The following is a 27929-nucleotide window of genomic DNA, read 5'->3' on the forward strand; positions in this document are numbered from 1 at the left end:
GTAGCATGGTAGCAGCTATTTAACATCAGAGGGAGCTGCTGTTGGGTCTGATCTGTACCATAGCTATGCCTCAAGCCTCCAGTCATCTTAAAATTTCCATAGATTCAATTCATAGATACCAGTAATTCGTTCATTTTTTCCCCTTGATATTTTGTGGATTTAATCATTCATGAAGTTTGCAATTCAAAACAAACTGCACATATCTTTTAAAGCTAATTCTAATGTGACTGTTATTACTGTAAATTATAGAATTTAGTGTGTTCCCATCAAATTATATTAAAACTTTTGTGCAGAGAGAGAACCTTTATTGAAACTATGACTCAACAAATAAATTAATGACGAAAAACTGTTTGTGGGTAGCAGGAATATGCAACCTTAGTACCTTTAAAATCCTAGATCAAATTTACATTCTGCAACTACAGGTGCTGTTAATACACGATTCAATGTCTAAAACATAACCTGATTGACATACAGTTTTAAAAAAAATATCACCAATAATCTTTAGCACAGAGGAGAGTTCACGTTGTTTTGGGTACAGTACATCAGCATTTATTCCATGCAGTTGTTTGCTCTGATTCTATTCTCCCAGATACCCATTGCAATGTACACTGGATAATACCAGAAACTGACAGGATTAGTTGATCGTAATGCCATTAAAAAGGAAATAGAGTTGGAAAGGACAGTAACAAAGTAGAAGATGTCTGATACATGGGTCCTTAGTTAGCAACAATTTCAAAGAAATTCAGATGTAAATAACTGGTATTTTGATTTTAAAGAATAAGGAGAAGGGCTTGGCATCACATATTACCCTGTGACAGTCCACTGACTGACTTTTGGTTGAAACAAAGTGATTCCTTGTAACCCATTTTGAGATTACATTTAAAAAGCTTTAGGAACATTAGATGTTGCTAATGATCTAAATGAATACTTCATCCAGAATTATGAATGGTCCCCTGCAGGATCAATGATATGACAATGTTCAAAATACTGTCTTCTTCCCATACCAATTCATTGTGCTTCCTTTAAATAATACTTTTCAGGAGAAATCACAGGTCATGACAATTCTAAAGCTGCCAGAAATTAAGTACACAACACGTTACCAGTCATTCAAAAATAAATTAAATTCAATTATCAAGTAGGCCAGCTACCAAAAAAAAAATAATAAACACAAATTACAACAATCATTCTTCACAGGATATATGCCAGAAAGACTAGGTTATTAACAGCTTGATCCGATTACCCAGTCATTACAAGACGCTAGGTTATTTCACACAAACGTAAACAGAGTGAAGAAAGTTGGAGGAGACTCAAGGAAAGGCAGAACCAGGTATAGGCCTTTCCCAAAGTGTTCAAGCTAAAAGTAATTTAACCATCAGTACAGTATTTATTTCACCTTGTGCTACCTCCACCCCCTGCAGTGTTAAATACTGAGGTGATATAGATTAAATAATTTCCTGCTCATTTTAAACAAGCCTACTGGTCCATAGGGGCAGAAACAGGTCACATTACACTTATAGATGTTTATATACACCAAGATGAGGTTGTTGAAATCCAAGAGCCGTTTAAATGCTCTGTGGCCTTGTTTCTGGCTTATATTCCTTACGTAGTATCTCAGCCATTTGCATGCACATGAGTGGACATCTTGACATCATTATCATTCAATTCAACCCTGGCCCTCTAGTTTTCAACTGTAAAAATCATTAAGGTGAAGGAGAAACACTCAAACAAGAATGACAAAGCGCTCACAGATGCAGTATCCCATTTCAAACACAAGAAGACAAAAAAATTAAATAAATAATGATAATATTGCTGGCGATCTCTGATTTGAGTGATAAGAGGAAATACCAGATACATTACCCGCTTAAAAAAAAAAGGAATGAAATTAGGACATGTACAGATCCCAAAGTTGGTATAGCTGTCACCATCTAGTGGCTAACAATATATTGCTCCTACTCTCAATAAGCGACATAAAACCTGAGCACCAAGCCCCAGAAAGGCAAGTTCATTTAAAACAAAAGGGACAATTTAAAAATATTCTATCTTTGATAAGATGTTTTGACACTTGCTGCTCTCCTCTAGCTACTGGTCAGCGTGTTGTGTCTAGCCAGCTAGACTTCCCAGATCCTGAGCAAGCAGCTTCTTTCTCACCTGAGCACCATCTTGCATTATTGCTGTTTGATTCATTACAGCACAGAAAATAATTAGCATTTTTGGAATTTAGGTATCAGACAGTATAAATGGCCCTGTCAGATAAAAGTACATGGGGGGAGCTGCACAGTGTGAATTCAAGAAATGGTATACCGCACCTGCAACTAAAACTCTCTACATGACTAAACAACATTGATGTTCACTACAGTGATAAAGGGTTGAACATCAAGGATAATTTGAGAGCTTTTTTAATATTCCCGCACGGTCCATAATATGTGCCACTAGAAGAACATTCCTACCTACGATTATAATTGGTCCAGTCCAGATTCTCAAAGTTCTTGAACAATCCTGAGATGAGACTTGAAGCTGTAATGTCTAATGAAGAGGAAAGGGCTTTGCAGTCTTTCTCTTTGTCTCTCACACTCACACACAAACACAGAGATAACTCCCTCAATAACTCTAGTCATGACATTGATGATTACGATGATGTTGGCTTTGTCTTAGAGAGAAGGACGAGCATGTTGGAGAGAATAATTCTCAGTTAATTTGCCCTTAGCTGTGAGCAGAGTCTTCATATTCACTTGCCAACTTGTCATGCAGTCTTCTGGCAGCTGTTGCATTTTTCAAGCTGCACAGGCATGCTTGGACAGTCCACTGTTGGGGTGAGGTTGGTGGTCCAGATGACTACACCAAGGGAGGGGTAGAAAGTCCGGTTGCAAGGCGTCTAGTTCATGCTGGTGTTCACACTTTTTCCATGAGCTCCCTGTTCCCTTTTAGGGATGGGTTGGAAATGGAAGAGGTGGGGTACTGGGGCTCTGCACTGTAAACTTATGATAAACCAGGTTGGTGAAACTGTAGTAGGAGAGAGTACCTGTTGGTTGGGGTTTTGGGACTAAAACAGTACGAGCGACTGAAGCCAGATCAAAAGGCTTGTGGTGACACTTCTAGTATGTGTCAGTCGCCCGAGAGACTGACTGAAGAGACCAATGAAGTGCTGCAACCTCCCACAGGTGCTGGCCTCAGACTGATCAGCCCTACAACAAATATTTCTTATCAACAGTAACTGCATCTTCATCCAGACTCAGTCTCTCCCCAACACACAGTTCGCCCATGCTCAGTTTCAAAATATCAGTTTTTCTTTTCCTCTGTTCAGATCAGAGAACATACAGTGGTCCTGAATTTTCCTTCAAAAGTAAGACAAAAATAAATTATGAATATTACACCATCTACTGTACATTATCATTCAAAAGGGAATCCCTGCCATGGGTTGCCTGGATGCTGTGCTAGAGATGAAGGGCAATGGGGTTTATGTAGGGAGAGCAGAAGGGAGGTTGTTAGAGAGATTGCATGGGGCTTTGCTATATGTTTACAGTGTTGTCCTCTTATTGCTGTATTTTCTGCAGGGTAGAGTAGTACACAATGGCCTCCAGGCAAAAACAGAAGTGAGCCACGAATTTCACCATGAGGAAGGGGCTCCGACTTTGTTGTTCCTAATTGTGGCATCAGAGCACTCTGCTTCTGAAGAATCACAATCTGAGTCACCGAACTGTAGCGGATTCTGAGAGAGGACACAGAAAAGAAAGGCAAATGTTAGCAAAGAACTAACATCAGGGACGACATTAAACATTAATTTAAACAAATCGTTTCACATCTACAGTAACTGACCTCGTAGCTGTGTTCGTCAGAGCACAGTTTCCCCAGAGAGATCTGGGTCTTGACTCTGCGAACAGCACACTCTTTGTCAGAGAGTCCATCCGACTGGGTAGAGATGTCGATGGGGATGTCTGGTGTGTGGGACAGCAGCTCGTCCAGGTGCTCCTCCTGACTGATGCTCAGCCTCTCCAGGGGTCCACTGTGGGAGTGGTCGCTGGTGTTTCCCTCCTCACCGTCGGAAACAGACAGGTTCTCTGAGCTGAAGGTGGAGTAGGACTGGAAGCTGCTCATACAGCGGTGAGGTCTGTGAGTGAGCATAAGATATTTTTTGTGTTTTTTTTTTTTTAACATTTGCCTTTGAGCCTGTTTTATCTTTGACTCAGTGTATTTGGGGCTTGCTGATACTAGAAACTTTAATCATTTCCGTTATGGTGGTGTGTTGCACCACATGGTGTAAGTGTTACAACACAGTGAGGGTCAAGTTTGGAAACTAAGCAACTGTATTTTACCTCTGTCTCCGTGGAAACTCCACTTCACTATCCACCTCTCCTTCCTCCTCTTCAGATGACTCATCACCACCCTGTGAAAAAAGCAATTATCCATCATCTTTTACAGTTTCCACAACCACACATTACAAGTTCACAGATGTAAGCTTCTAGCTGTGCTCGCCTTCCTGAGAGGTCTGAGAGTGCGGGGCAGTGCAGTAGACATGGGGTGTGTGTGTTGGGCTGCCTCATGATCCTGATGTTCATTCTTCTTCATGGGCTCTCCATCTGAAGCTGTATCTTTGCTAGGCACCCCTAAAGAAGACTTGGTCCCTTTTTGGGTGCAGAGAAGTGAGTAGTGGGGTAGCTCTTGGTGGCTGGATGCAGGTAGGGTCTCCTGGCAATGTAGACAACCAGGGAAGGGGTGCGCCTGGCAGCAGGGACACAGGGAACCAGCACCAGCTGTCGGTATAGGATTAAAGCTGGAGGATGAAGTCCGTTGTTGAGTGTCTGCATCCACAGCAGTGGAAATGAGGTCAGGGCTAGAGCCTGAAACACGGCACTGCAGGTGGTCTGTCTGAGGGCTACGGAGAGCAGCAGCGGGGCCAAAGTAGCGCAGGTTGTTGGCACAGTTCACAACGGCCTCCTCCCGGCCTTTCAAAGGGAGGAAGGGACCCTCAGATGATGGGTGACGGTGGTGATGGTTGTGAAACGACTGCTCCTGGAGAGACTGTGTGTCTTCTAGTGCCCCAGCAACAGGCTTCAGCATCCCAAGGAACTCGCTGTGGCTTCCTTTACTGTTGGCGCGACGGTGACGAGGCTTGCTTCTGTAGCGGGCTTTGCCAGGAGGAGTGGAGACCTTGGGACTGGTGGACAGTGGTGAAGGGGAGGGGAGAGGGTCAACACTGGGGATTCCATCAGAACGAAGCAAGTCTGGCCTGTAAGAAATGCATTTAATGTATTTATTATTTTATTCTGTGTGCGACAGACTTGTAGCTTTAGCAGAATACTTAAACTAACAATTAACAGTTTAATTAACGCTCAGACCTTTTGGTGGAGGGCATCCCAGGTTTGTGGGACATGCTTCCTTTCTTCTTGATGAGCTTCTCTACAGCATTGGCTCTAACGATGGGTCGGACCAGATGCCGCTTGTAGGTCCCAGGATATTTCTTCTCCACTGCCTGCTCTCTCCTGTATGATAGAATTATTTAGGAGTTATAAGACGTTAGGAGTGCATAACAATAAAAGTTAATATCATCATTCACACCTACACAGAGTTGTACTTTGATAATTCCAAACTCCAAAACAAGCACACATGTACACAGATGTGTGTAAAATTAAGTTGAATATGTTAACATTTACAAATGTGATTTTTAAATCGTACAAAACAAATCATTCACAAGAGGAAAAAACGGTTAATGAATTGACAAGTCGTCAAGGGAATCTTACTGAGACTTCAGAGTCATACTATTCAGAAAAGCCTGCACACTCTAGGCTAAAATTAATTAAAGTCCACAAACTTCTACAGAAGTGCACAAAACAGACACAGATCATTTTGGGTATTCAAAATAAATTTCAATATTTGTTAGTGAAAATGCCCTTGGAAAGGAGTAAATATTAGTAAAACAGATAGGCCAGATACAGTAATGAGAAAGACTTATTCACATACTTCATTAATTCCTTCTCCCGGACCTCTAACTGCAGCATGATGGCACTAAGCTCCATGTAGAGATTGTTAGCTCGCTCTAGTTTCCTCTCGTAGTGCTCCCGGATGTCCAGAGCATGCCTGAGAGGAAAACAGGAAAGGTTGGCCAGCTTTAATTTCCAAACACATTCTGCTTCATTTTCAAAACCACAGTCACACCCTGCAAGTTGGTAAATAGCTGTTAAAATATACAATTCATTTTGCGATTTCAGATGTATTTTGTCATCTTTACAGATTAACCACAACTATGTTTAGTTGTTTCAGACAGGCAGAAAATCCATGCTCTCAACATGTTTACTAGCACTTTGTTTACGGCTGAATGCGAACATGTCTGCCTCTAGCTTTCATTTCACACACACCTGAGTTCATCCCTCCTGCGTCGGATCAGCTCCTCATCCAGCCTGTGGATGCAGGTGCCTTCACTTTTGATCTTCTCAAAATGCTTCTTCACTTCTTCCCTCCATTCTGCCTGTAATGTGGATAGACACACTGCTATCAAAGCTATGGCTGAGACAACAATGTTCTCATTGAGCAATTACATATCCAGAAATGTTTAGCATTTGCTTAGCAATGCTTAGCATAAATATCCAGAAATCCAGTAGTTATTTTGAGTGCATACAGTACTAAGTGTAGCAAAAAAATCCTGTGACTGATATTAAGTGGAGCTAATTTGTTTAGTGCAGACCTGAGACTTGAAGTAGGTCTCCTGAGGAGTTCCAAGAACGTCAGCAGAAGCAATGTCGAGGTGTAAGAGGATTTGACGAAATGACGGCCGATTCCTAGGCTTGCCTTGCCTCGAATAAACAAAGCGTAAAGAGGAAAATTGATTAAATAAGAATGTGTATGTTTCTTAGACTGTGTGTGGCAATTAGAGTAATTTAAGTAGTTCTTTAATAGAAATATTTCAAGAGGTTTCAATATTTCAATAGATTAAAAATGGTGGACAAGGATGTTATTGAATGATTCATTCTCACCATGTCTGTTTCATGAGGATTTTAAACCCATCTGGGCAGGTGGAAGGGACAGGAAGGTGAAGACTATTGCTGCCAACACCCCAAATGATGGCTGAGGAGTCAACGTCTTTGTAGGGAATCTCTCCTGTCAGCAGTTCCCATAACACAACTCCAAATGACCTGCAACAGTCCCCAAAAAAATTATGCACGGGTCTCCATATATGTACTTTATACGTTAAATTATCTTTCTTCATCTAAATATTTTTGATATGTAGCATTTTAGTACTCACCAGATGTCTACTTTTTCAGAAACAGGCTCATTTCTAATCACTTCTGGGGCCATCCAGGCCACCGTACCTGCAAATGACATCTTTGTACTTTTATCACTGAGCTCTTTGGATGTTCCAAAGTCAGAGATTTTCACAGTGTCGTTGTGGGTGACCAAAACACTATAACACACAAACCGAAAAGACACAGATAAAACACAATTGTTAGCATGACCTGGGTTAAAAAATTCAGAACATTGTTGTATTTAGAATATAGGTTTTTTTGCGACATTCCACAGGCTTGAAAAGGGTTCAGAGTGTCTTTTTGCAGCATTTAAGATCAATCTTTAAGCCTAAAAGACTTCACTGTTACACAAGCACATTTCTGCATCTGAATCACCCCATTAGCAGAATGAAACTGACCTTTCCAGCACATTCAGCCTACTATCATTGCGCTGACTAATACTGTGTTTGGCACTGCACAATGATATTGATTAAAGAAACAGGACTACAGTGTGCAGAGGATGAGAGAGGATAAGCACTAAGAGACAGAACACTTTGTTTTACTTTTACATTAAGGCGACTGGCTTTTAATAATTCTGAGATTCACATTTGTGCTGCTGTCAGATTATTCAAAGCTGAAAGGCTGAATTGTTGTTTCTGCTGTTGGCTTAAACAAGGCGTTTTAGAGCTTCACAAATCAGATTTAAGAATGTGGCTATAGCCTGTGGGTGCCGTGTGAAAGTACGACACTGTGTAATGCCAGAAAACAAACTGTGCTTCCCCACAGATCCAATGAGCTTTTGAAGTGAACTAAAGGATGATTCTTTTCATAAAATAAGTAGGTTGCAATAGGTAGAAGTGAAGAGTGCCAATAAGGACATATTCTCATCTAATAATATTGACAAACAAGAAACTCACTTGGGAGACTTGAGATCTCTGTGGATGATCTTGTGAAGATGTAGGTAGTTCATACCACTAGCAATGCCTGAGGCCCAGTCCACCAGCAGCCTGGGGGTTACTTTCCTTCCTGCCCTCAGCACCTCATACAGCTGGCCCTGGGCACAGTACTCCATTATGATGCAGTAGCACGGTGCCTGAGTGCATACTCCCCTAGGTTGAGTAAACACAGAAAACACATTTGTAGACCAACAGACAAACTTAAGTCATTATTCAAGCACAGCGAGAAACAGTCAGATGTCCACAGTCTGAATACAACAGGACAACACCTGAAAACAAACAAGTGGCTTTAGACTTACTTGAAGCTAATGATGTTGGGATGCTTGAGTTTTCGCAGGTGTTTAATGTCAGTCTCCTTCTGCTCACGCACCTTCTTGATGGCCACCTCCTCAGAGCGGAACTTGCCCAAGAAAACAGCCCCCTGTGCACCGCTTCCCAGCCACTGTAACTCAGAAATCTCCTCAAACGGAACCTCCCACATATCTGGAAAAAGATGGTTTCATTTTGTCAAGATGAAAACTATATAGTGTTCATTTTAAGTCCATACGATTGTCTAATTTTAATCTTTTGTGTTGTTTTCTGTGTGGTTTCACTTTTAGTGCTGTCACATTTCCTGTTTTGGGGAATAAGCTCACGTGCTTTTCTGCCATGAGCATAAAGACAAAGATGCAGTAGCAGCCAGTGAATTCATTTCGGCATAAAGGCTGGAATCATTGCACTGTTCAAAGATAATGAAAACCACCTGACAGCACCTTTAAAGCAAACAAAAAAACATATTACATGTTATTTCGCATTTGGGCTTGATTACTCCTTAGCTTGGTGCAGTTTCTTTCTGCTTGATATATTTTGACAACAGGCAATGAGACAGAGCATGATGTTAAAACTCTAAATAAAAGTAATGTATCTATTGTCTTATTAATACAAGTAAGCACTGTTTTGGAAACAGCGACGAGCCTAAGCAGCTAAAATTTCTAGTCCGCTACATCTGAACATTAGGTGCTCAACCACCATGACCCAGCTCAGTTCTGTTTGACATTGACTTGTATCCTGTAGCCTTTGTGTCCACCCAGTTCAGGCAGCCCTGCAGCAAGGTGAGTCTACCTTTACCATGACCTCAATAGAAACTGACAGCTTCGCAGCTTCACCACAGCAGCAATATAGTGAAGCTAAGGGTGGCTATCAAATTACAGATTCAGACTTCATTAGGAGAAACTGGAGGAAATCTGAGGTTTGTTTCTTCGAAGTCTTAAAGAGACAGGGACATTTAAATTAAACACAGAGCATTTAGTTTCTGAATTGATACCATGTGGGAAGACAAAACCCAGGAGCTAACCTTGCTGTTGTAGCTTGTATTCTGTAGAGTATGTCTTCCCTATTATGTTCCAGACTGGCCGAAGACAGCCAAACAGCCCCTCTAGGAAGCCCCCCGAGCCAGGCCCTGCTCTCTGGAAGTGCAGCTTGATGTCGTCAGGGTGATGTGGGTGGCTTTGTCTTCCCCTTCCACTGTGGTCAATGGGACAATCTTCTTCTCCCATCTGTTCCTCCATCCCACTGCCACATCCACCGTGCTCACAGGATGCAGGGGATCCTGCATCCTCATGGTCCTGCTCCTGCAACTGGAGTACACTGTTGTCAAAGTGCCCACCCTCGCTCCGGGTTGAATCCACGCTCAAAGCTGTGTTAGGGGGGCTTACACACCCCAGCAGCGAGTCCTCGTCCTGGCTGGGCAGCTGCAGTGTCTGGAGGGGAACAGGGAGGTGTGTTGGTGGGGCCAAGTCTGTAATGATCTGAGGAGGCAAATTAGATGGAGGGGCCTGAGGAGGCTGAGGTTGGGAGCTCGGCGAGTTTGACTTCTTCATGGTGTCTCCAACCACAGTGAGCTTGAGCTCCTCCTTCAGTTTGCCCACCAGCAGACTGGGGCAGGAAGTCCACGAGAGCACCTCGGGGGAACTACCCATAGTGTCATGCATGTGCATGGGACGCGCAGTGATGATGAGTGGGGCACGTCCTAACGCTCAGGTTTGTCTGAATGCTGAAAATAACCTGCAACAGAGAGGAAGAAAAATAAAAACAAGAATAAAGAAACGATGGGTTAGCTTAATTATAAAGTACATAGAAGATCAAATGCACATTTAATATAAAAAGCTAAATCTATTGATGAATTATTGAAGATCCTCTAAAACAACAGACAATTATGACTTCTGATCACCTCTCAGTGATTTAAAAGCTTACATTAAAACTTGTTATTTATGGTATAGGATCCACAAACAGTGCAGGGTGGAGGTAGCGTAAAATATGCAAACAATGAAATTCTGGGAAAATTTTTTAATCAGCTGGCTTAAAACAATTGCACACACACGCAACGGGGCTTTACCACAATCTCTGTGAAGCAGTATAGTATGGATTAAAGTCTTGCTGTGTATTAGGATTGCTAAGAGCAAAACACCTGGCACACACAAACCATTCTCGCTGCTTAGCCTTTAACACAGATGTATAACCAGCTATGCAGCAAACAGTAATTGTTTTCTTCAGCCACTCATTCACCAGGAGAGAATATACACCATCTTAATCTGTTTGCTAGTGTTACACAAGACATGTTTATATGTTTTGCCAAGGTCAAGCTAGGGACACAGCTTTCTATCAGGAATAATTTTAAACACTAAGGTCATGGACAACATGTTGTCATGAGGAGCTGGCTATATGTGTAAAAACCTGTATTACAACATTTGTAATACTTTGATACCAACGCTGAAGTGATAGAATTAAAAGGAGAACCTTTTTCACATAGTTGAAAACATCTTTATGTTCTTAATAACTAATCACGAGCTAGGATATTCCAGGAAATTAGAAACCTGAAAACTTCTTAAGATATCATCACAAGACCATATTGCCATAAATTATAGACTTTAGACACCCAGAGGTAAATGCATAGAAAGAAAAGCTTCCATGGCATGGATAGCCAAACCTTAAATCAATTCAACTAAAGGTACAGACTGTCGTCACCACTGTCTGAGGTTTGTAGCAAAAAAAGAAGCTGAATTCAAATTAACTCACACAGCTTAAAGAACAAACCAAGTTGACAACATGCAAGAAAATTTTCCTCACTTACACTTAGTAGCTAAATATGAACAACCTGAGTCGTCATTTGAGTCGGATCAAGTGTCATCGTGTGGGTGTGGAAGTGTGGTCATGTGACAACAAGGGCTCAAACTACTGTTAATGTGATGTGGTTGAAAGTTGAAAGATCATTTTATCATGTATGCTGAATCCAAGATCACACATAAACTTCTGTGTTTAACAATAACACTCTGCTTGATATAGTAGGAAATACTTTCTGTGAGATAAAATAAAAAATTTAAATAAAATCACACCAGTTACCAGGGTATAAACAGCACAGACAGAGAGATAAGAATGATTCTGTTAGTTTTTGTACTGCGTTGTTCACTAATCAACAATTAAAGAATAAGGTTAGTGTTGTACATTTTCCTACAAATCTCATTCAAAGGCAATAACTAAAGTTCCCTGGTAGCTGAATGATTACAGCACATGCCAAAGTAACCACATGTCCTGGTTTTATATCAGGCTGGCGATTTTACTGCATATCATAACCCCTGTTCCCCAATGATACCTGTCTGTCCTATATTAGAGACATTAAATATCTAAAAATAGTAGAAAACCATTGACTTACTTTGACATGTTTTTAAGACATCGGTAATGTATATTTTTTAAAAGGCCTAGTTATTTAAGTGATAGGCACTGTAGATTTTAGCATTATTATAACATTATTTACACAAGAGTAAGCAGTACATTTCATGAGCCATTTTTAGATGTGGATTAATACACATGTCTCGTGAATAAATAAGGCTACAGGAAGATGTATGTTGGGTTAAGTCAGAATAAACTACACTGTCTGTCTCTGTCATATTAAAAACATTTTGGCCTCTATCTGTTCTGCTACCATTCATTGTCTGTGTTGGTGTATCAGTGAACAGTGATGTCTGCCATGGTCTGTTTCAGCACTACCACTAGGAGCTGCCAAAGTCAGAAATGCTCAAATCCTACACATGGGGGCTTTAATTTGTTGCAAGTGTAGCCTACACTTGCAACAAATAAAAACAGATGGCCATTTATCTACATTCTGACCGGGCTTCTTTACCAATGTTGGCAAAAAAAGCATCACACAGCAGTGATCAATTGGTGTTCAAATGACACTTCAGTTTTTCCCTATATACAAAAGAGGACATGACCTCGGAAATTCAATCAAGTCTGAGGGGGCAGTGGAAAATAAGGAGCGCATGACAGAGAGAAAGAGGTAAAAATCAAGAGGCTGTACATTGTGTACAGTCAGGAACAGGGGATCAAAGTCCAGTAAGGAGGAGACAGAGTGGTGAGCTGGCTTTGTGTTACATGGAAGTCAAGTTAAACACACTGATTGTGTTGCCCTTTGTGGCAAGTGCTGGCATGAGCACACAGCTCTTCTTCAAAGTACAATCAAGCTCTGATTCCTACGATGCAGATAACTTTACTGCTGAAATACTGTAAAGCCACAACACCCATCGTGGATTTCAGACCTTAATATATGTGTTTTTAATTATGGATTTATTTGGCATTTTGCCTTTTCTGGATACTTGAGTCTAGAGTGCATAACAAAACAGACTGGGAAACAGAGAGGCAGATGATAGGTTCCCTAGTAGGACAAAGCATACTGGAGATGTCTAGTTACATACGTCCACATGAATACTGCTTCCATGTCTGTGCAAATGCATGGACCATATCTGTGTGTATCTATTGGAGGTAACCTGAGCACTGTGAGAGTGTGTTGCTTGCCAGATGCTCATCTATAATGCAAGCTTGTCTCTAAGCAGGTTGCTGAGAGTGCAGGGGAAGGAGAGAATGCTCGCTCAGGTATCCAATAAATCCGTCCCTTTCCCAGCTGAGACAATCAAGCTGCGAGAGTAAAGGCCCGTGCTGTAATTCCACCCCATGGACAGTTCTTAGAGCTGGGCTTCTGACGTGGGCCACAGTGGATGTGGTCGGCTGGATAGACACATACACACGGTAATCTCTAAAACAATGCAATTATCTTACTTGAGTAATGACTAGAGAGCACAGCCTGACAGAAAATCTGATGCCTTTCAACCTTTTATACTTTTTATCCATTTGTACCATCTCAGTCCAGCTTCAACCTGTTGGGAAAGAGAAAAGAAATCGGGCAGAGTCTATATCTGACACCAAGAACAGAAAACAGACTTCTCGCTCTTTCCCATTAATCTCTAATGAAAGATCACTATGGGTATATAATGTCTGTGCCTAATCAAGAAGGGCCCATGGTCTCATTTACACAGTCATTTATTTACAGGACTTTCCAAAAGTGACTGTGACTGGGTAAAAGGACGCATTGACCGCCCCTCTGATGTTAAAGAACATTGTGTTGCATGTGTGCATGTTTAATGTAGTTATCTTTTCAGACGACACAACAGACATTTAGTAGAATGGATGAAATAAAGGAGAGACAGAGAGACACAGGGAGCTAGCAAGAGAGAGAGAAATTATCATGGGCTGATCCTTTAATCCCTCTACAGGGCTCTAGAAACAAGCTTGTACAAACACAAACCCTATTCAGCCCTCCCCCTCCATATATCCGCTACGCATTTCCTTTCATTTATTGCCTCTGTAAAGACGTCCTAATGTCAACATCCAATGGAACAATGGATTATGGTCAGAACATTTTTGACACTTCGTTGTGCAGAGCAGTGCTGGCACAGACAGTTCTCACTGGTATTTTTACTGTACCAGTTTGTATGCGTGTACATGGCAGCTGGTGATGCAGGGGGATCAGGTTCAGAGTACAATCATGCTTGCAGATGCACACGCACATGGCAAGAACCAATAATCCTACTACTCCCAGCAATCCACTGGGGAAGGCTTTTTTGTGACACTCAGGAAATGCCAATATGTTTTTTTTGGGCTTGTGTTTCAACATGCTGCACTTTGGCAAAACCAGATGGACCTTCCATGGCATATTAATATAGAAATACAAAGCCCTTTAACACTTATAGACATGCACAATGGATTAATGCTCAGTTTCGGGGAGGAAGCAGCAGCATCAGAAGAGTCATCTGTGTCTCCATCACTCTGTTCCTCATTAAGGGAAGCCCTGCTAGGCCCCATAGGAGGAACCTCCCTTTAGGTGACAGCTGCACCACAAACAAAGAACCAATTTAGCCCCGATCCCACCTCATCATTCTCATGTTACTATGTCAACACAGCATCCACCCTGACCTTCTGCTACCAGTCACGCTCATGCTCATCCAACACTGAGGTTTGGAGAGGCCCAGAGGTCACGGTTGTAACCACTAAGCTGGTCAGATAGTAAAACAGTTTATTGTGTAAAATCTAAATGTAGTTATATTCACTATACAAATAAACATCTTATGTATTTTGCATTTATCAGAATCTCTTAATGTAAACTGATCTCAACACCTGTCCAATCTGAGATTAAATCTTTCTATAATAAAAAGGCACAGGAGTTCACATGACAACACCACAAAGAGGCACTTTACACAGACACCGTGTTGATCTAGCAGACTATTCTATAGTTTCATGTTCAAGAGCTCGTTGCAGTGAGGGAAGATAAATACTTGCTCCAGACTGTTTCCATTCCTCCTGACCTCCTTCCTCAAAACAAGTAGGTTACAAAAAAATGCACGCTACTCTTCTCCACTGAGCAAGTTTAGAAAGCATACAATCAAACTAGACCAGGCAATCACAAAGTCTCTTATCATCAGTAGCTTTGGAGTCTCTTTGGCCTGAACTACACATGTGACAGTCTGCTATTCTGGGACACAGCTGAACAGTCGCACTTTGATATCTATACTTGTCAATGCAGACTGTGGACTTTCATGGCCAGTCTTCAGTGTTTTGAATCAGGAATCTAGAAACATATTGATCATTGATTTGTTTATTTTTTTTTTCTTTGCTGCAATTCTAACCCATTTAGTAATTTAAACATCAAGCCGAGACCAACAGAGCTACCCAGTCCTGATTTGTTTGTCGGGATGTGGGGTGATGTCTAAATCAGCTTTCCCTCGCTGCCATGGCCATGAGTCCTGCCAGAGGGGATTGGACAGCCTGGTGTAGGTGGGTGAAAGTAATAATCTACTGGTGCAGGCGCGATAACAAAAGGAAAAATAAACAAATTCTGGCAAAGCGTTCAGGCATCTGCCATCAAACTGCTGACATTTCATTCTAATCCTTTCTTCATGTTCTGGTTCCCTCTGGTGACTCACCTGGGCTGACTTAAATACCTGGGAGGTAGCTGGAGGGGAAAGCAGGCCACAAAACAATAATCCCTGTACACTAACTGGCCTTCTGGGCAAGTAGAAACAAGGTCAAAGCCGCTGCAGAAGCCACAGGGAAAGTGCCAGGTGGAAAAGTGTGAAGGATAAATGGTTTGTTGTTAAGAATTCACAGAAGGAGGAGGGGGGAGGTCAGGTGCATGAATGAAAGAGAGAGCTGGCTGATAGGAGGATGAAAGGGTGCAACAGCACATACAAATAGTTTTCACTTCTTTTGAAGTCAAAACCCACAAATGAAGAACAGCATGTGCACTACTGACATGTCATACACTCTCCCTCCAGCATCATTCTCCTAACCTCACAGTGAATCTGCAGCCAGCACTGCAACCAGGACACAGCGCCTCTTAAAATCTGCAACCATCTTACAGTCTCGGCTGAAAAGCCCTCAAAGCTTAAATATTGCCCTTTTCAATAAAAGCTGAGTCATTGTTCCCAGTGATATTTAATAATAAAGCTTTACATAGTACTAACCAGATATATCCAGATAGATTATGAATGCAAGCAGACAGAGGGACGGTGGGTCCAAGGAGATGGGAGAGGGAAAGAATAGCTCAGAGAAATGTAGAGGGGAAAAAAAAGATTATGCAAACAGAAAAAAAAGGACACGGAGGACTGAATGAGGGAGATATGAGGGTGAAGTTGTTACAGAGAAAATAATTGAGAGACAGAAAAAAAGAAGCTGCGAGTCTGTTGCGGATGCTTGTGGCACAATACTGTACTGACCACGCTCCAATGGGAAAGACTCCCAGAGCAACAACAAAGGACACAAGAGGAGCCGGCTCCATGTGAAATGGGCCCGTCTACCCTGCACGGTCAGGAGGCAGCAAGACACACACACACACACACACACACACACACACACACACACAGACACACAGCTGCTGCCACAACAATCCCCCTTGTACTCCTTTAATAGGGACGGCTTGCCTGGCCCGCCAACAACAAGGACTAAGGAGAGAGACAGATCCACAAAAAAGTGACAGACAAGGACATATATATAGGAGACTGACTGTGACTGACACCATCTTCATTGCTGCAATATAGAACACACAAAACTACAGAATACAAAAAGAAAAAAAAAAGAGCAAGTAATGAGAGGAAGTGGGTATTGTGCTGTTATTTTTTCTGCTTAAGAACAGACACAGCACAGCAGAAAGCCAGAAAATCAATACACATTAGTGTTTCTATTAGCTACTGGGTTCATCTAATCCCTCCTTGCTCTTAAAATAACCACAACATGCACCTGATGTAAATCTAAATATTAAACCAGCTGAAGTCAGACAGTCTAGTGAAAACCCAAATGGCAAAGTCCTCTTGCACAAGAATATACAGCCTTTATTTCAAACACTTCGGAAAAAGGATGGATGAATATAGCTCTCCTTCCTCTCCGCTAAAGCCCGGCTGCCAGCTACTCATCCTGTGCAGTTACATAAATAAGATCAGTAGCAGAGGACAGAGGTGGGCACACATAGTGTTTTCCTGCTGTTGGGTAAATTAAGAGATGGATGAGGATGCAAAGTGAGGGAGAAAAGTCAAAGATGGTGAGGCAAACAGAGGGACAATGAGAGAGGCTGGGTTTTTTGAACAAAAGAGAAAATGAGAGACTGTAAAAGCAGAGGGAATTATATCTTTGTGTGTGCACATACTGAATTGCCCGTAGCTGTGCCCCAGAAAGCCTGTCATCTCTGACCACCAGAATAATAATTCCTCAGAGGCTATGCTCATTTCATTTTGCTGCTACATGAAGAAGTGTAGGGTGGATTCTGCTGGTCCACAGATTTACCAACATCTCACCCTGTCCTTCAGAGGGCACAGAGAAGTGCTGCATCAAAAAGCAGCAGCAGCAGCAGCAGCATCACAGCTGAGCCTAAAATAGCTCCTGCACGCACCGACGCACGACCACTCAACCCACTCCTGCTGCACTGCTACTGAACAAACACTGACAGCTGATCCACATACAAACAACACACACACAAACACAATTTGTTCTTGCAGACATGCACACTGGAGCATGACCTCAGGGATAAAACCCCAGAGATAAATCGTATACTCCAGCCGGAGAAGTACATCCACATTACTCTGCTTTCAATCTGATCTATGGCAAAGACACTGCATCGGCAGATTACTCACAGCAGACAGAGATCACATTCATGGTCCCGTTTCAGCCCTGAGGAACAGATGGAAAAAAAAACAAAAAAACAAGTGGAGAAAGATTGAACTGACCGTTAGGATGCAAGAAAAGACAAGAAAACCAGGGACAGTGGGAGACAGAGGCTAGCGAACGACGGACATTCCTTCAACTCTCACACCACCTGTGCTGTGAGTGGGTGGGTGGCGGCGTGACTAGGTCGCTAAAAACCTGCTCACGTCACACTTTTCATGAATGGAGCCGTCTGACGCAGAGAGGACACAGCTCCAAAGAGAAGAGGAGGGGAGGGGTGGAGCTTTCGGCACATACTCAGAAAGGAGGGGCAAAGAGATATGAAGAGTCGAGGGGAAAGGAAGGAGGAGAGGGGGAATGTATTGCAAAGCAGCACCATCTGGGAACAGCAGGTTAGGCTGCCTGGTGTATCTAAGTAGGACAGGCCGTTTCTGCACAGGGTGAAATCCTTTTGTAACAAATCAGTAATCAGCTTCCCCACATTCTAGGATGAACTATTCATTTGTGAGATATCATGTGTTCATGTCTACTGTAATATTAAATTAATCTCTGCTTTCTGTCAAACAATGTACCAAACATATCAGAAAATATCTTAATAAACCTTATAGTCAGATGAGATTGCACATATGCATCCTCTGTAGGTCAATGTACAGTAAAATAATTAGTTACAACAATAAGCACTGTTAATAATTGTACCAAAAGGCTTTGGAAATGGTTACTTCTTCATTTAGTATAATTTTTTGTAAAGATGTTGTTAGAACTAAATTCTCCTTTGTCCTCTGAAATAATATTTTTTCTTATTTTGCTAAATAATTCATACTAAATTAAATTAGATCATTTTATGCAACTTTATAAAATTGCACCGTTTCCAATTACTTGTGCCAAAGCAGCCTGGGAACAAGACGTGGACAGTGATGGACAGTAACGGTTTAGCAAACTGCTGGAGCTTATTCTGCATTATTTCAAAAACATCAAACACATTATAAAGTTAACAGGGGTGACATCCATAGTAGTTATTTTTCTCCAAATTATTATATATACACACACAGGAGCTGAGCTCATTTCCAACTCATACAGCCACACTACAGCACACTGGTAGCCTTTAATAATTCATTTTTGTACATAGCATGAAAATCAAATATATTTTCTCCAGATTCAGCCTGGAGCCTATCCCAGCTGTCATTAGGCAAGATTCAGGGATACACCCTGGACAGGCTTCAGTCTATCTTAGGGCCAACACACATAGACAGAAATATACAGAGAGACAATTATTCACGCTCACATTCACACCTACAGGCAATTTAGAGTCACCAGTAAACTTAAAATGCATTTTAACTGTCAGGGGAAACTTGAGTACCTGGAGGAAACCCACACAAGCACAAAGAGAACATGCAAACTCAACACAGAAAGGCTGCAGATGGCCGGGGATTTGAACTGGTGACTTTGTAGCTGCTCAGGTATCAAAAACTTGAGCACATTTTGCATACGGTTGCGTGTGTGTGTATGTACTGACCTGTCAGGTGGTTTCTGAGCATCTCAGAGGTCCGCACAGTTTGATCTGGTTCTGTCTTGCACCTGTGCAAGCACACGCACACAGAAAGAGATCATATAGGTGAGTGACATGTTAAACACTGTATAGATTGAATGAAAATTATTCGATGTAACCATAATACAGACATGTAACGCTAGCAAGGCCATTTTCAGGGTAATAAGAATAATAAGAAATAGACTTAATGTCTGAGTAATCAGATAATTAAAAGACTGCAAAGGTTTGTAGTCTACAGTATATGAGGAGTAAGAGGAAAGAAAGAGACCGACTGTGACCAGAGGGGGTATCAAAAGAGTGTGATTAGGAGGGAGGGCTTGCGGGTCGAAGGAAAGGCTTGGGGAACAGATGCTCCACCCTGGTCTCCCCTTTCAGATCTCTGGGGAAGATGATTAGGAGGGCGTGAGTAGCAGGACGGTAATGATGCATGGGGATTGAGGGGGTTGGGATATTGGCAGCGCATTGTTTAATCTTCATCCTCAAACCCCACTCCAATAGGGGAAACTGCCAGAAAAGGAGGTCTGGTATCCTGGGGCGAGGCAGAGGCGTCCAAACACTGCCTATAAATGGCGTGAAATGACAGTCAAATGAGTCATGGTGCAGATGGCCGAGGATGCTGGCTCTAATGGGAACGACATTAGGTGAATAGTGAGTGTGCTGCCTCATTGTTGGATTGGTAAAAAAGACACCTTTGTAATGCAAAGACCAACATGAACACAGTGTCAAGAATTCCTTTGACCCCAAACAGAACAAGAGACAAGAATGGACATAAACGTTTCACACACTCCTGTACAAATGTGCAGTTTATACACAAAAACACAGCAAGGGGAGTGCCAGAAATAGAACTCTGGATAAAAAGAGAGGGGCATTATATATCCATAGGAGCTTCAAATCCACATATCTGACCTGTTTACTTAGTGAGAACTTCAAGCTATGCACTATGGTCCAAATTCCAAAGGTCAGTAGATAACAATTTTGTATGCTCATATGTAGGTTTTACACCAGATAACCTTCCTGCCACAACCCTTCCGTTTTATCCGGGCTCGGTACCCACAGCAAGGTGGCCCTTGCTGGCTGGGTGGGGCCACACCAGTTGTGGTGGGATTCGAACCAGCAGCCTCTTGCATCACAACCCAATGTTTTACCATTGAGCAAACAGGCCCCCTTAAGAATTTCGGAAGACATGGCCAAATACTACTATACTCAAAACACTGAAGAAGATTGAAGAAATAAAAGCACAGGACAGACAGTAAGTTACTACTCCAGCAATTATTACTTTTACATATGAGACCCTCATACAAGGTAAAATTTCAAAATGTCCCACTTGTTCTTGTGATGAGACATGTCTTAAAGTTTAGAGTATTTCATTTCAAGTTGAAATCTGAGCTCATTTCTTTCCACTTTAATTACTGCTTCTTCAGGTAGACATCTTGCAGTACAGAATATCTGGCAATAAGTGACGTTCATGTGGGAGTCTGCCAAAATCTCTAAAAACTTAATTAGTGACCATGAGAAATCAAAAAAGAAAGAACACATACGAACACTAAACAGAAATGTCAAAGTACTCAGTAAATAAATAATTTTTTTCTAAATATATTTTTCTTTTAATTTGGATAATAAAGTCTACCTCTACCACTGCCTATCATGAAAGTCTTGAAAGTGATCATAAAACACTAAGCACTCACAACTTTGTCTATCAACAAAAAAATAATGGTATCGTAACTCTCTCTCATATACTGAGGTGTTTATTTGCGCTGGAAAGTGTATCGAACTCAAGTAAAAGTCTAAAAGAGAGGATAGTGACTTTCTTGTCAAACTAATTTGATTCTTTTGGTAATCCACGCAACCTTATGGAAATTAGTGTCAAATACATAATACCTGTCATAACTCTACATTAAGAGTTGGAAGTTGATCCAGAAGTTTCAAAAATCTCTCACATGCACCTGTTTTCCATTGAAAAGGCCCTCAGTGTTTTGAATCCAAACAAGTGTATGAATTTACCTTTTTAAAGCTTCTCAGAAACAAATATGATAGAACACTCGTTCGCTTTGCTTCCTTCTCAATTTTAAGTCTTTGGATGTCTTACTATGTGGCAAAATTATTTCCAGACAGCTTCTTGAAACACTTCCAAATACGAATATGAAAACAGGCTGACTTCAGCTTTACTCCAGCTGTGGTCCAAGCCTCCTGTTCTGTCCCTATCGCCAGCACACAGACCTGATGCATCTGCTGCCAGTCACTGCTCCATGTGCCACGGCCTCACCTCCATGTCCTGTAAACCACACTGGTTCTGCTCTGTTATACACACTCATTACTATTTCACCAGCAGTGGAACAGCAACACTGACAGCTCCTGTGTCCCTGCATTAATAAGAGAAAGAGCCCCATCGCACACTTAAGCTTACAGTGGTTTACCCTTCCAATTTGTCACATGCAATGGCCACACTCACATATGATTGCTAACAAATAAGTAAGACTTATAGAGGCCCACTTAGTCCTCCAGTGTGGTAAAATTCATAAAGAGATTAGTGGAAGAAGTATATAATATAGCCATGCCATCCAAATATCTTCAAAAGTTATCCTGTTAAAAGTTACAATCACTTACAATGAAGAATAGTTGGGGGACTCTGGACAATCAATGTTGTTTAAATAGTATCTTGTTTCTAATCTGTTTACAGTTAACTGCTGCCTTACAAGCCACAATGAAGAATTAGTTTAACCACAATTTTAATAAAATTCCTGAAGCGAAATTTTAAAAATGTTTTTAACCAAGTTGGAATTTCTTTGTGCAATATCAATGTGTGGTGGTTTCATATAAAAGTAGTTCATAAAAAGTGAACTACTCGGAAATGTAGAATTAATATTTAAGAAAGAAAGTTGTAGAAAGACAACTGAAATTGACAAATTTTAATTTTGAGAAATCTTTGTTTGTTAGCACACATGCTATCCAAGTCCAATAACTTCTTTGTAACATACAATATACTAGTCCTGCTAAACAGTAGCTAAAATAATCCAGCTTAGAGGAACTGTATGGTTATCCATTCAAACATCATCTATAAAGCTTATTCTGCTGGGGCCATGGGGACATTGCACCCAATCCCAGCTGTCTTTGGGTAATACGTGGGGTTCACCCTGGACATGTCACCAGTCTTTCACAGGGTCATATAGCTGTATGAGTTGAATGTGCATAAAATACTATTGCTGAGGGCAAAAAAATCCTTGCTCTTTTATCCATTTTAAACTTAAGGGATGCAAATTTTAGCATCCCACTGTAAATAGATCATTGACACACATTGAGTAATCTATTATTATTATTATTATTATTATTAATTATTATTATTATTTATACTCTGTAGTCTATATATTGAGGTAAATGAAGGCATTACCTTATGAATATCTGCGATAGATTGCCAATATTTTTGTATTTATCTGAAATAAATATGTAAGTTAGTAAATAATCATCATTAATTAATTTGAACAGTCATGCACAAGGACCAACGTGTTGGACTAAGATGGATCATAGAAACAGGCTGGTTGGCTGATTGGTCAATTTTACAAAGGCTGGCATGGATGAGCGAATCCTGTGTACAGCAACCACTGATTGTGAGAGACAGACAGACCGATAATGCTTGTAATAATGCTGAGCCCACCAACAACCCACAGCCTGACCAATCCGTGCAGAGAGGAAATTACATAACAATGACTGTTCAACGCTCCCAGATGAGTCTGCCCTCATCACAACAACAATCCATCCACACTGATTCCCTTTTTATCACGGGTTCGGAGTCAACTGCAGGAGCAAACTGATGAGAAACAGTAGGCAAAAAGCCTGGCTGTGCTGTCCTCGCCTCTAACTGTATGCACCTGGTAATCCCAGGTGTGATTCATGGGATTGCAGGCAGAAAAACATAATGCAGAACACAGCAGCTGGTCAGAGATAACATTAAATGTTATTAACGTTCTCTAGCTTTCTTGCTTTCAGTAACTCAAGTGGGAGGAAATAAACACATGCTGGGATGTCATGCAGGAGATAAGAAAGAGGGTCAAGCTGCACTGGGTACAGGTCTTGGTGGCCTGCCAAAGTCAAGACAACTGTGTGGCTCTGCCCACAATGTCACCTTTGTCAAGCCGGATTGTTTTGTGACAGCCTAATGGCCGGCCCCATCTTGTCTTTTATTAGTGACTTTTCCTATTGTTCCAACTAGCCACAAGGTGCTTACAGATGTAACATTTATGTGGTCCTCTCTCTCTCATACACTACATGGTACATCCATACAGATGTGCCTGATTAACACAAAATAAAGCTCCTTTCAAGCATGTTTCACATATGACCTCCTGACAAAGCATAATGTACAAAGTATACATACAAAGTATAATGTCAGAATTACAGTGCATGTTTGAAAGGGACTTTAGACATGTCAGTAGGAGGTGCATGTGTGAAGACAATTGTCCAAGTGAGATGCTGTGGGGCTTCATCCTTCGAGCCCCCAGTACAGTGTTTGTATTATGTGGATGAGCTCGTGTGTGTAGCACGTTGCTCTGTCCTGAATTGTCAGAGGGATTAAAAGCAAGCAAATGGGCGTGTTGATGACCTTTCCGTTTATTCTAGCGCTACAATCGAGCAGAGTTTCACATGCGAGGACAGTTCTCGCTTGGATGACCTCCCGCTGCGCATTAAAATGTGTGAAATGCCACTCCAGACAATGTCCGGGGCAGAACTCTCCAGAAAATGTCACGAGTTCATATGTGAAACAGGCTTCATTGTATTTATCATGCACAAAGGTGTCAGTACATTGTTGATAACATTACCAACAATTTTTTTTCACAAGTAACGGAAGCAGGCCTAGTTCTGTTTGATAAAAAAATTTATTTAAATTGAAGATGGAAATTATTATAAACATTTTCATTTTTCAAGCTATATGCTACATCCACTTTTACTTCTATTTATTACTATACAGGCACACATTATACCATGATCAATTATTGGTTACTGTGCATCTCTTGTATTTAGGGGGTCGGAAATACTGCAGACACACTCAAGCAACAACAACAAAAACACACACATGCAGCCTTTATAAGTTGTGCATGCATGCGGTGATCCTTGCTCCTCCACTCGTGTGTGTTAATATGCTCCACATGAGACGCTGCGGGCTGGGGTAATTATAGAAACTCAGCTGGCAGACACATCATAAGAGAGAAGTACATTTAAAGCTATGTGCAATTGTGTGAATACAGTGCACATCTACAGTATCACCAACACATCATTGATGTTCTAGAAGTGATCACACTTTCTCATGTACACAGTACAAAAAAAAGGGGGGGGTTTAGCTGCATTTACACTTAAAGAGTGAAGATAATGTCATTATTTTTCTAAATACACTTAAAGTGACCAAAAGATACTCTTAAATTCAGCCCCCATTGCTTCAGAAAGTCAAGTCTGTGTAATATTAGCAACAAAGAGTTCAACAATGCTGCATTAATCTAACCCCCTCACAGCAATAACTGTAATACCCCTGCCTAGAGATATGCAGAGCTTAACCCACATCAACAGAATCTCAATCCTCAAACTGGCCGGCGAGTGGGGTGTCTGCAAGTGTCCAATAAAACCCCTTGGCAAACAACTTCGCTTTTTGCAGACGAGCCAAAGGAACACCAAGAGGCTGGAAGAAGGTCACTTTCTTAATCAAGCTGAGTTGTCATTATTGGTAGTTAGTGGGCTGACATAGATGTGAGGTGTGCCAGGCGGGCTCTCAGTATTACAAGCTGGGCCTGCGTGTGGTGCACAGTAAGCTACGGATGAGATGGAGGCAAGGCCTGTGGAGCTTAGGCAGTGTCATTACAGAAATGTCAGTCAAAGGAGGGACGGGACGAAGGGAGTGGGAGTGAGAGGACACAGACAGAAAAGGAAAAAGAAGGAGGGAAGGAGGCAACACAAGTTTGTTTACATCCATCCTTCAGCCTAATTTTGTTGTTTTTTTGTTGTTTGTTGTATGGGAAGTTCTTTTTTTGAACAGCTTCCACGTAAAACTTCAGCTTTGATGTTTATTAATTAAAGCTGAGAGATTAATATGTTTATGAGATCTGGGGGCTTTTTATGATGATGCCAGAGGTAAGATAGTAGGAGGATGGAAGAGAACGAGAGGTGGTGAGTGACATGCAACTGTATTTGAAACATAAAACTGCTGGGTTTACAGGCAGCACTTTAGCATTAGACCACCCTGGTGAAAATATTGATCTTTATTATTAAAATTAACGTATGAAAGAAAGTATGAAGCTGGTTCAGTCAATGGACAAGGGAAATCCCTAAAACATACAACCCCTCCAATCATATGAGAGCAGTTTTTCCCCTTCACCACTGACGACACATTAAAACTGAGTCAAACTCCGTCCGTTTTACCTCATGAAACACAGCAACAAGCTTGTTCTGTATAAATGTTAACGAATGAGCAGAGTCTCCAGAGCCAGGATTAGTGAGATCTGACCAGATGCAAGGCTACGCGTCTGATGCTCTTGCTACACATGTCAATTACATAAATACAGTTTTCTGTCTCCATGCCAGCATCAGGACTCCACTGCCACCAACTCTGGTGCTCCTGCGATTATTTAGTGCACTCTGATTTAACCTGTTCAATGATCAGTGACACACACTATTTTTAAGAGTTTTTGGAGAACGACATAACTCTGAACTACCAATGGATATGCTATATTATAAATTTTGTTCTAATGTATTAGTTGCATATTGTTTTGTTGTTTTTAAATAGGAAATTACAAATGCTGCAACCAATACTTCTTAAAAATAAATCAATATGTGATATATGAATCCAGGACTCCTGTTGTAATGGATCTGGAAACAAAACGGATGTTGAAATTTTTGCTTAAATGGAGAGTCATGCCTTCTCTAATGTTTAAAAGAAAAACAACCTGCTCACTTTTTGTTTCTAGCAGAACCTGGTTAAATGGTCTTTTTTTTAAAAAGAAGAGTTTTCTACACATAAAATTTATGTCAAGGAGCCTACGTATGCAGCTGCTTGTGTTTGCTGAAAACCTGGTGTTCTGTGGCACACACCTGAAGGATGTAAAGTTTAGCACAGCGTTAGTGGGTGACGGCATTTGGCCGACTGAAACCTGCAACTGCACAAAATGTGTTCAGCAGTTATGAGAGAAGCCGCGCCATTAGTGACACACACGGACACTTTCTGGAAATGTCCCACACAGCACAAGGACCATGGAAGATACTGCTGTTGCCGTGACAGAGCACACCATGCACCAATCACTTATGCATCTGTCAAAGTGCGCGAAAGACATAAAGCTGGATCGGAAAAGTGTTGTGTCATCAAATCTTTGTGAAAGACTGACAAATGATTGCATCCAATTTGTGTCTGATGGCCACTTAGAGCTGCTGCACTGCTCACCGACAGTATGCAGGGTGAAATGTTACCGCTGCACATCACCCCTAAAGATGAACCTGCCAATCACAATTTTCATTAAAAACACATTGGGCAAGTTGGAGTGCAAGGTTCATTTAGTGATGCAAACCAACATACAGGCAACAGATGATGAGACTATGCAGTGGATAATAAAAAATCTTTTTATAATAACTACACTTTTTGAAATGCATTTAGGTTAACACATGGTATTTGTTTAAGAGTGCACTCTGATCCAGACCACTAGGATTTCATTATAGGATTACTGTAATAATTAATTGTTTTGTCTGTAAAATATCTAACAACAGTGATTAATACTTAGTATGAGTTGCACTAGATCTGATGTTTTCGATCAGTTTTCCATCAGGTACACCCAACTGAATCATCAAATTGTAGAAAATGGAACCAACAAACATTTGGTCTTCTTGTTGCACTTACGGTCTCCGTTGAATCAGACCGTTTGTTTAAGTCAGTCGCCTGCACCGTAGCAGATAATAGACCCAAAACAAACCACAGAGTATAAAAAACATGTTCCCAGAGGATCCCTTTTTCCTCAGTCTTAGCCACGTAGTCAAAAATATGAAATTACTAAAGAAAAAGCACACTCTTAGTAACTACAGTAACTCGAAAACAAACATTTCTTCAGCGGCCACTGTAATTTAGCCTCTTCACCACGGAGCAGCCTGTAATTTCCTCCTCCTCCCGGTGAAAACACACAGGAGCCTTTTTCCTACATCAGTATTCAACAACACTGTCCACTCGCTTACATAATAAACGCCAACATTTTAATACCTTCAACCCGCACTTTGCCTCCCGCTGACTAACCGCACTGGGGATGGACCTGCAGCTTCGCTTTAGTCGACACTCGGCTCTTTGTGGCGATTTCTGGCTGGGAATTCATTCCCAAACAGTGGGAACACTTGGTGTGACCGTCCGGCGTCGTGCTGAAGCCCGAAGCCCGCAGCTCACTGACAGATTACCCAGTCAGCACATTCAGCTCCATCCCACAACCACCACCAAGCCGAATCTCGATAAACTCTGCAAATGTGGAGCTTTTTATTCCGCTAGCAACGCTGCGTATTTCCACCAGAATCACGTAAAACACAGAATATTACCGTAAAACTCGGGAAAATCCCTCGATGTCTAACTAATCTCTCTCAGTGCCTCTATTCAATGTCCAATATAAGGGTTTAGTCTTGTGAGCGTCAACGTCACTTCCGGACACTCTGGCCCGTTCACCTGTAAACGCCTCAAAGATCGTCTAATGAACA

General features: G+C 41.4%; 1 protein-coding gene across 5 annotated transcripts; it reads right to left on the reverse strand.

Annotated features, from left to right (window-relative positions):
• Window positions 1–298: 298 nt before the first annotated feature.
• On the reverse strand, window positions 299–27890 carry si:ch211-45c16.2 (mitogen-activated protein kinase kinase kinase 13). Of its 5 annotated transcripts, none has more exons than XM_067516098.1 (16): window positions 27774–27890; window positions 19203–19264; window positions 17659–17695; window positions 9504–10213; window positions 8470–8653; window positions 8132–8323; window positions 7235–7393; window positions 6966–7124; window positions 6677–6785; window positions 6351–6460; window positions 5956–6072; window positions 5334–5477; window positions 4471–5224; window positions 4311–4381; window positions 3814–4105; window positions 299–3706 (listed from the first exon to the last, which is right to left on the reverse strand). In XM_067516098.1, exons 4-16 carry the CDS (start codon window positions 10144–10146, stop codon window positions 3605–3607), a joined length of 3036 nt encoding a protein of 1011 aa, XP_067372199.1. In that variant the 5' UTR covers window positions 10147–10213; window positions 17659–17695; window positions 19203–19264; window positions 27774–27890; the 3' UTR covers window positions 299–3604. The 5 variants fall into 5 exon arrangements, with proteins under 5 accessions (XP_067372199.1, XP_067372198.1, XP_067372197.1 ...); XM_067516097.1 differs by having other exon boundaries at window positions 27451–27847; XM_067516096.1 differs by lacking the exon at window positions 17659–17695.
• Between the last annotated feature and the right edge of the window lie 39 nt (window positions 27891–27929).

This window comes from Channa argus, chromosome 9, assembly GCF_033026475.1.
Source record: "Channa argus isolate prfri chromosome 9, Channa argus male v1.0, whole genome shotgun sequence".
NCBI classification, from domain to species: Eukaryota; Metazoa; Chordata; class Actinopteri; order Anabantiformes; family Channidae; genus Channa; species Channa argus.